Here is a 10025-nt window from a genome sequence, read left to right as displayed (position 1 = left end):
CAAAAGCAGAAAGGCTACCTGGGCCTTTTTAGCTCTTCTTTTCACGATTTCCAGCAAGATACGGAGGCCTCGGCAGTCTCACAGTGGAGCGAACAGGCGTGACTGGAGGGGAGCACCCTTCTTCCCAGGCCCATCCCAGGCCCAAACACAGCTGCAGACCCTCAGGGCTGCGGAACCCTCAAGGGGCGGAACCTGAAGGAGGCGGAACCTGAAGGAGGCGGAATCCGAAGGAGGCGGAATCCGAAGGAGGCGGACCCGGGAGTGGCGGACAAGGTCAGGGATAACCAGGGGTGGTGGAATCTTGGAACCGGCGGAACCAAGTGGCGACGCCCACGGAGCCGCCCGGACTGTGTTGGGAGCGGAAGTGCAGAGGCCCCCGCTTCCGGATTGCTGGTCGGCCCCGAGCGCCCGGGCTGCCGCGGCGATGTTGCCGCTCACGGTGAATTTCAAGGTGTCGGCCCGCACCCTCACCGGGGCCCTCAGCGCCCACAACAAGGCGGCGGTGGACTGGTGAGGGCGCAGGGCCCCGAGGCCTGGAGCTTGAGGGACGGGGAGCGGCCGCGGTGTCACCCCGGTCCGTTCGGCCTCGCCCGGACGGGGTGCCGCCCTCCCATCGTGGAGAGTTTGTCTTCGCGCTGGTTGTTGTTGCTCTAAAACAGCGGTTCTCAACCTCGGCTGCACATTGGAATCACCGGGGAATCTGTAAAATCCTGATTTCTGGGCCTCATCCTCCGGAAATTGTTTCTTTGTTACCAATGATGAGGCCCAGGAACCAGGATTTTACAGGTCCCCGGTGATGCTGATGTGCAGCCGAGGTTGAGAGCCGCGGCTCTAGGGTAGTAACTGCCTCGTGGGCACGTGTATTTGCCCCGTCCTTTCTCGCATCTTTGTTTCTCGGCCCCACACCCGCCGGAAACACCCATTTCCCTCCCCCCCGCAGCCCCCTCCGCTGACCGGCCCGGCCGCTCTCCCGAGGCCGCCCTCCCTGCACTCTCGTCCCTGCCCCGACCTCCATTCATCCGCAAAGCGTGCCCGTGCCAGACGCCGCCCGGCCCTGCATTCCCGCCGCCTTTTCACGGTGAAATGTCGCTGCGGCTCTGACAGCGAACAGGTGACCAGCGGACAGCGGGCTGCCCTGGCGGAGGGGGCTGGGGCCTGGCCAGGGCTGCAGCCTCCCGGCCGGTGCCGCCTGGTTCCCTGGTTGGAGGACCGGGACTGACCGGTGCCGCCTGGTTCCCTGGTTGGAGGACCGGGACTGACCGGTGCCGCCTGGTTCCCTGGTTGGAGGACCGGGACTGACCGGTGCCGCCTGGTTCCCTGGTTGGAGGACCGGGACTGACCGGTGCCGCCTGGTTCCCTGGTTGGAGGACCGGGACTGACCGGTGCCGCCTGGTTACCTGGTTGCAGGACCGGGACTGACCGGCCGGTGCCGCCTGGTTCCCCGGTTGCAGGACCGGGACTGACCGGCCGGTGCCGCCTGGTTCCCCGGTTACAGGACCGGGACTGACCGTCCGGTGCCGCCTGGTTCCCCGGTTGCAGGACCGGGACTGATCACAGACGTTGCAACCTGGTCCCCCGCGCTTGGAGGCTGAGGAGTGTGGCCTCCAGGACAAGGACAGGAGTTGCTTTATTCCTTCTCACGGCTCCGTGTGCATGCACATCTCTCAGAGCCTTTTTTACCCAAATGAAACACGAATTTCAACAAGCATTTTTTGAGCTCAGCCAAACCTTTTATTTAAATGAGATCATGTAAAAGGCTGACCTTTGAGCTTAAATAATAGGGTTACTGGTGGTAATTAATACCTATTAGTTATATCTGTCGTTTATCTAGGATGCCTCTTGCTCTGTTTTACTTGAGTTTCCACATGGCTGTTTTGCCAGGGGCTGGCAAGGTTTGCTTGCTTATGGATGCCATTCCCTTGTGGTGGTGGTCGATGCCAGCACTGCCCAGACGCTGCAAGTTTTAGAAAAGCATAAAGCTGATGTTGTCAAGGTGAGTCCGATGCCTCTTTGGCCCTGAACCTGTTGTCTGTTCTAGTGTTAAATATCACTACATGCTCATTAAGTCCTACGCATACATGTGGAGCAGCTTTTAACTATAACCATCTGTTTGGGGTTAACCCACTCCTTCCACGCATATGGCTTAACGTCCTTCCAGGATGAGCTATGAAATGCTGGTTCTGAGGTGACTTCAGAGCTGACCGGAAACACCAGTGCTCTTATTTGCTGGGCCTCGCATTCATTATTAGTTCTGAGCACTTAGCAGGTACCAGGGAGAGAGAGAGGAAAGCCGCCAAACAGCTCGTTGTCTAGCGAGGAAGATGAAAGCACGATACGGTGTGATGAGCGAGGCGCCCGTAATGCACCGTGGGGAGACCAAGGGCTGATGTGGCCCAGCGGTCGGGATCTGGGAGGATCACGGAAGTCTCCGTGTCAGGGCCCTCTAAGCTGCAGGTAGGCACATAACAAATTGGGGAGGAGCAGGGCAGGAACGAGGACGGACATACACAAAGGGAAGTAGGTGCCTACGGCTCAAGGACAGGACACACGTTTAATTTCATCCAGCGCAAGTGTTCCCCTGACCCGCTTCCTTCTCGATGCCAGGTTAAGTGGGCCCGAGAAAATTACCACCATAACATCGGCTCGCCGTACGCCTTGCGCCTCGCTTCTGCCGACGTCCATGGGAAAATCATCGTGTGGGATGTGGCGGCCGGAGTGGCTCAGTGTGAGATCCAAGAGCACGCCAAGCCCATCCAGGGTGAGGGAAGGCTGGCTCTGCTGTTGGCATTCATACCCTTCCTTTAATCCCATCCCTTCCCGCTTAGCTCTTGATTGTGTTCAGCCTGGTCTCTGGGTCTGAATCTAGTTGGGTTGGTTTTTTTTTATCCTTATTAATACACTTCTGGGCATATTTCCTCATATCTCAGCTGATTTGAGTTTTGGTAAAATGCATTAATTTCAACATCCGCCTCAGTCATGCTTGATGAGAAAAATTAAGCTGCTACAAACAATCTTGTAAATTAAGCTACAGGATAAGTAAACTTGACCAAACTGCTATTTTCTATTAGCCCTCAGTGCTTACTTTAAATTAATAGACATCAAAATTTTATTTTCATTTTTATATAGATAATTTGTGTATTTGTTGTCTTAAAACCAATAAGAGTATGCTATGAACTCAAGGCTTTGACTGATGGGCTGTTTTGAATGAGTGAATTTTTAAAAATGACAGTTTAAAACGTATTTGTTGGGTACTTACTATGTTCTAAGTACTGAGCTAGATATTATCTTGTTTATTGTTGTGAAAAAACATGAAACTGCAAAGCCTCATTAAATAATTCCTCAAAAACATTAGGAAAGCCTGGCACCAGAGATCATGCCCAGGACAGTCTTTGACATAAAGTTTTAAGTATTGATTACTGCAAATAGCCTTGTCTTTTCTTTGAAGTAAGATTTCAGATTACTTGCCAATTTTGACCTTGAGATGCTGATGTCCACGCATCTAATTTTTATATAAAATTAACTTTCCTCTGCAGCCTTGACACATAGACACATATATGCTACACTGCGTGGGAGGATCGTTAAGATTTTAAGGATTATGTAAAAAACAGCACACTACTAACTATCAAGGCCAGTCAGCATGCAAGTGTTTTGAGGTGCGTGATCACTGAGCTCTGCCCTTGTCTGGTCTTTGCAGACGTTCAGTGGTTATGGAGCCAAGATGCCTCCCGAGACTTGCTGCTCGCAATCCACCCGCCAAACTACATCGTGCTCTGGAATGCGGACACCGGCACCAAACTCTGGAAGAAGAGCTACGCAGACAACATCCTTTCCTTTTCTTTCGACCCGTTTGATTCCTCCCATTTAACTTGTGAGTAATGGTTTCTGTGGAAAATGAGTTGAGGTGTTTATCATAGAGTTAACACTGTGTACATGTCACATGCGTTATGTATCAAAACTGTCCAACAGCTGAGCAGAGGGGGAGACACACCTCTGAGCTCCTCCTACAGGCGTGAATCATAACCTGCAGCTGCTGATGCAGGCGCTGTCATAACCCATAGCGTTGGCAGGTGTTTTGATACTTAGATGTTTGATTCAGCAGCTGGACTCCACTGTGTTGAATTTGTGAATAGAATTAGATTAGCCAGAGAGAGTCGTTGTGCTGTTACCAACTCGAATTTAATTAAACTTGTTTTTCCTGGAACATTTAAAGAACCTGAGTTAAGTGTTTCATTTAATCTGACCAAATTCAGCCCTTCCTTTTTAAAAAAGCATTGTTCTAACCAGTGCCATAACCAGACGCATGCAGGGAACAGAGGAAGCCCAAGGGAGTTTTTTTCCTGCAGAAGTTGCTTTTACCAATGTGCAAAGTAAAACAGGATAAATTAGGTTTTGTTTTTAGATATTTTTATCCAATTATCCAACAGATGTTTCTTGGGCTATTACTATATGGGAGGCCTGTTCTGGGGCCTAGAATATCTCTGTGAAACAAGGCAAAGACCCCTGCCTTATCGAGTTTGCGTTCTAGTGAGAGGGAGGCAGGTCTAACCTCAGAGCGTAATGAATTGGTAACGTCTAGTGTATTAGTGGTTACAGGTGGTAGAACAAAGTGAAACAGGATAAAGGGAACAAGGGAGAAGCGGGTGGAGAGTGGCCAGTTGTGTTGGGTGGAGGCCACTGTTGGCATTCTACTTTACTGTAGATCTACAGAGAAAAAGAACTCCCTAGACATCCTAAGATTCCATCTGAGGATCAAGAAGAAAAAGACATATGTTTAGACTGAGTAGTTCATGATAATCATAAATTTATATCATCAAGTCAAATATTTGAACCTAGCTAAGTGTGATAGGTAGAGCCTCATGTATATGTATATATAGGGTGTCCCTAAAAATGTATGCACACTTTGAATGATTATAAAGGCAGTGTTTATTAAAATACATTTCATTTTTGAAAAGTAATAGAATCTACACTGTGTGTATACATTTTTTGGGGACACCCTGTATATATGGGATTTTTGTGATTTTATATTCAAAAAAGTATTTAGATGTTGCAATTATGTGATATAATGAGGGAGGGTTTTTAATGAAAGTCCATGCACTGAATTTGAAAGAACAAACATTGGTTTTTTCTGCCAGGAACCTTCTAGTATCTATTTTTTTTTAAATATATTTTTATTGATTTCAGAGAGGAAGGGAGAGGGGGAGAGAGAGAGATAGAAACATCAATGATGAGAGAGAATCATTGATTGGCTGCCTCCTGCACACCCCCCACTAGGGATTGAGCCCGCAACCCAGGCCTGTGCCCTTGACTGGAATCGAACTCAGGACCCTTCAGTCCACAGGCCAACACTCTGTCCACTGAGCCAAAATGGCTAGGGCTCTGGTATCTTTTTAATATAAAACATTAATTTAGAATGCTGAGCTTGGAGGCCTCGGATGAATCATAACGGGCCACCTGTTTCACTTCAACTTGGAGAACATTCCGTTACGTTATGACTGCAAACACTGCCAGTTCTGTACTGTTAAAATTATCGTTACCTTGCTCTCAAAATCATATTGGAGAAAACTGTGCTAAACTGGATTAAACTTCAATCGGGTTTGCTTCTCTCCATATAGTACTCACCAGCGAAGGTATTGTGTTCATCTCAGACTTCTCCCCCTCCAAGCCTCCCTCAGGCCCTGGGAAAAAAGTCTACATATCCAGCCCGCACTCTAGCCCAGCTCATAGCAAACTGGCTGCCGCCACGGGGGCTAAGAAGGCTCTTAATAAAGTCAAAATCTTAATCACTCAGGAGAAACCTAGGTAAGTTACAGCGTGAAGCTAACAACAACATTCATCTGTTTATCGTCTGTTCTTGAAAAAATCAGTTTTGAACTCGTACTGTGATTGATTTTCTTCATCTCCCCCTTCCTCCTTTCCACTTTTGAATTTATAAGAGGAAAAATATGCTTTTTGTCTCCGCCCCTAAGAGGAGCTCAGCGTTTATCGTGGCTCCTTTGTTTCCACTCATTGTGCCGACCCCCCCACCCCCGCTGATTTTTTCCTGGTTAACATTTTTGACTTCTGATATTTACTTCTGAAATATTGAATGAACGTTCTAACATGGTGGCCACTGAATATATTTGAAATCTGAGGACGAGATCTGGCTTTTTATTTCAAATAAATTTTCCTGACTTAAATGCTGTGCAATTCCTTGAGCTGTAAAATAAGGGTATTTTTCTTATGCATGTAAAGATGTTTCTCATACTGGTTAGGGCCAGGACTCTAGAGGAAGTTGTGGCTATCTGACTCGGAAGATCTTCAATCTTGCTCAGATTTCACTCTCCCAATCTCTAACATAGTGTTTTAAGGGATTTCACAGGGTTGCTGTGAGGATTAATAGATGCAGTAATCTAAGTACTTAGCATAGTGGCTGATGCTTAATAAGCATTCACTTGGCAAATCCTAGCTATTATTGTTCATATCAGAAACTGCAACTGAATAAAATTTTATTTTACGTAACTAATTTTATGCATTAGAAATAGATTTCTGTTTTCTTCATAGAGCCATGATTATACTTTCATTTTTCATTGCCTTGGCAGTTTTTTTTGGCATTTATTTTAAAAGAGCCTTTACTTTTAATATGCTAAGATTATTCTATCTAGACTTTGTGGTAATTACCTGAAAAATATATGGTAAAATACAAATTGCTCTACAAATACATTTTTAATTTATATGTAAATATCATTTTTATATATTAATCTACAGGCTGGTTAAGTCCACTAATTTATCCCCCACCCTGTGCCAAAATAATTTAAGATAGCTCCTTAAATAGCTCATGAGAACTTTATTTTCCATTGATTCTGTCTCATAAAGAAATAATTATTGTGTAGTCTGAGTAGTTTTATAAGTTATGATTTATATATATTACATTTTTTCTCATATGAATCATGTTCACAGTGAGTTTAGGGGAAATGAATTATGAATACCTTCAAATAGAAGTGCTCTGGGTTTTCACGTACATTATTATATTTTGGTCGTGCTACAGTCCTGGGCAGTAGAACTGGTCCTGTGTTATAAATGAGGAAATTGTGTCTCACATTGTTTTGTTCCTCACCTCACCCAAACAGGAAATGGCAGTGCCAGGCGTTTAATGCAGCCCACATTCCCCTTTCTAGTCCTCTAAGCTAACTTTATTTTAAATTTCAAAACCTTTTAATAGTATTTTTATGTAGAAAATAGAATATAACTATGCCTATTCCAATTGAAATATATTTAGTTTAAAAAGGTTATGACTAAGTATAAGCATTAATCACAGATTACTAAAATGCTTTGTTGAGACTCTAACAATCTTTTAAAGTCCTCATGGATTTTGTATATTTTATTTACACAGAAGAAAATGCTATGATAAGTGAGTAAATTGCCCTATTTTGTTTCAAAAAAGATTTCAGGCAGCTTAAAAGGAAAAGAATCGCAGCTGGTGTAGCTCAGTGGTTGAGTGTTGACCAATGAGCCAGGAGGTCAAGGGGCCTGTGCCCAGGTTGTGGGCTCGATCCCCAGAGGGGGTGTGCAGGAGGCAGCCTGTCAGTGATTCTGTCTCCTTATTGATGTTTCTCTCTCTCCCCCTTCCTCTCTGAAATCAATAAATATATTTTCTTTAAAAAAGGAAATGAAGACAGAGTAAAATATATGGTAAAAAAAAATGGTAAAATACAAATTGCTCTACAAATACATTTTTAATTTATATGTAAATATCATTTTTATATATTAATCTACAGGCTGGTTAAGTCTTGCCCAAGGCCACACACAGTCCGCTGACCAGTGCCCCTCATTACTCTAAACGTTTTGTTTTATCCTGAGTCTTGATTTCAGCATCTGTTTAGTACTTCTAATTGCAAATAAAAATAAAACTGCTATCCTATGAATGCCTAGTATATCATAGACTTACCCTGTCATCTTATATCATAGACGTACTACTCTATATTTTTCAATATTTAGAAACACATCTCACTCAGCCTCTACAACGTTATTGTCATAATTTGGGTTTGGGCACGTGGTGGAGGTTTAAGTTTTAGATACTCGGCTCTGTTGGTCATTTCATAGACAGTTGTACATTCTCATTGACATTTTTTAAAAAAAATGTAATTTTATTGATTTCAGAGAGGAAGGGAGAGGGAGAGAGAAACATCAACGATGAGAGAGAACCATTGATTGGCTGCCTCCTGCACGCCTCCTGCTGGGGATCGAGCCCACAACCTGAGCATGTGCCCTTGACTGGGATCGAACCTGGGACCCTTCAGTCCACAGGCCAGTGCTCTATCCACTGAGCCACACTGCCTAGGGCTCACTGACAGTTTCATGTGGACAGTACACGATGCAGCTCTTGAGTAGCTTTGCTGATGTGGATGAATCTTTGACTCCTTTCTTGGGCCTAAAGCACAGCTTTGGTTGTTTTAGTGCTGAGTTCATAACCCTCAACGACTGCCTGCAGCTGGCCTACCTGCCTTCCAAAAGGAACCACATGCTGCTGCTCTATCCCCGCGAGATCTTAGTCCTGGACCTCGAGGTGAACCAGACCGTGGGCGTGATTGCGATCGAGCGCACGGGCGTTCCGTTCCTGCAGGTATCGGCGTTTATCTTTGCCTCCCCAGAAGTCGGGGGTAGGGGAAGAGCCTAACCATGCAAAGGGCCTTAGTTCGACTCTCTTTTTGTTTATTAAAAATTAACAATGTTGTACATTTCTTATTTTCTTAACTTTTGATTGACTTGATGTATCCTAGAAATTCTTCTGACTGATCTGGAGATATTTACCGAACTATTTAAGTTACATGGATAAAGACAAATTTTTATGATTATAAATGGATTTTTTAAATGTTCATTTACTTACAAAACTTGGGGACTATGTAGTATATTTTTGTCTGTTTTTTTCTTTTAGCCTATGTCCTCTACATATGAACTTTTGAATGCCACAGTATATACTCTTTAATTTATTTTGTTTTAAAAAATAAACGAATCATCTGTTTAAAGGTAATACCCTGCTTTCAGCGAGATGGTTTATTTTGCCTACATGAGAATGGTTGCATAACTTTACGTGTTCGAAGATCTTATAATAGTATTTTCACCACTTCAAACGAGGAGCCAGGTGAGTTTCTATCTACAGTAATGTTAATTACTCTTTTCAGAATTATTTTGTAAAGCAAGTACCAGCCAGTCTTAGCGTTAACGAGAGTCCTGGCCTGAGAAAGCAGAAAGCCTCCGCTGTGAGGCCTGGAACACCTCCCGGGGTTAGGACAGTGCCCGACGCACCACATGGAGCAACCGGTTGTCACTCCTGAGGGCTTCCAGGGGCCGCGTAGATGTGATCTATGAGTTTTTCTTGAGCACGAGCCCAGCCTGGTGGGCACATCCATTACTCCCTTGACCTTTCCTCTGCTTCAGGAGTTTCCCTGGAAAGTGACAGGCAAGTCAGGCCCTAGGTCGTTCCGTTGTCAGCCTCAGTCTTACCCTGGAGAAGAACAGCTCTGTTTTGTGAAGTCCTGTCCTACATCAAGTTGAGAGTAACGTTAACATCTTTTGTAAAGTACAGTTATTTGCAGGCTTATTGCAGACATGTAAATTAGGATGGTCTGTAGTGCACTGTTCATGATGTAATTATATGTCACCATTCAGAGCCTTTTCTTTATTTTAGAAATATTAAAAAATAAGCTATCTTTAAAATATATATATATATATACATATATATATATATATATGTATTTATTGATTTCAGAGAGGAAGGGAGAGGGAGATAGAAACATCAGTGATGAGAGAGAATCACTGATTGGCTGCCTCCTGCACGCCCCCTGCTGGGGATTGAGCTGGAAACCCGGGCATGTGCCCTTGACCAGAATCGAACCCGGGTCCCTTCAGGCCACAGGCCGACGCTCTATCCACTGAGCCAAACCAGCTAGGGCAAAAAAACAAGCTATCTTGATTATAATTGTCATTTTGGAAACGAAACTTGGTGTAGACACTCAATAAGGTAATTATCTGTATATTCTGATGAAATC

At 44.7% G+C, this 10025-nt stretch overlaps 1 protein-coding gene across 7 annotated transcripts in view; it reads left to right on the top strand.

The window, feature by feature from the left end:
* The first annotated feature begins 353 nt into the window (after positions 1 to 353).
* The window catches only part of WDR11 (WD repeat domain 11), a 42719-nt gene continuing 33047 nt past the window's right edge, over positions 354 to 10025 (top strand). For all 7 annotated transcript variants that reach the window (XR_004967310.1, XR_004967311.1, XM_036307643.1 and 4 more), the window contains exons 1-7: positions 354 to 510; positions 1882 to 1993; positions 2605 to 2758; positions 3695 to 3868; positions 5613 to 5799; positions 8434 to 8599; positions 9004 to 9118. Coding sequence is in view for 5 of the 7 variants with exons in the window: in XM_036307643.1 (XP_036163536.1) it covers positions 425 to 510; positions 1882 to 1993; positions 2605 to 2758; positions 3695 to 3868; positions 5613 to 5799; positions 8434 to 8599; positions 9004 to 9118 (994 nt within the window). In the remaining 2 variants the exon portion in view is untranslated. The remainder of the gene's footprint in view (positions 511 to 1881; positions 1994 to 2604; positions 2759 to 3694; positions 3869 to 5612; positions 5800 to 8433; positions 8600 to 9003; positions 9119 to 10025) is intronic.

The sequence above is a fragment of the Myotis myotis genome, unplaced genomic scaffold (genome assembly GCF_014108235.1).
Source record: "Myotis myotis isolate mMyoMyo1 unplaced genomic scaffold, mMyoMyo1.p scaffold_m19_p_49, whole genome shotgun sequence".
In the NCBI taxonomy this organism is placed as follows: domain Eukaryota; kingdom Metazoa; phylum Chordata; class Mammalia; order Chiroptera; family Vespertilionidae; genus Myotis; species Myotis myotis.
This window is presented reverse-complemented; position numbering and strand designations above follow the sequence as displayed.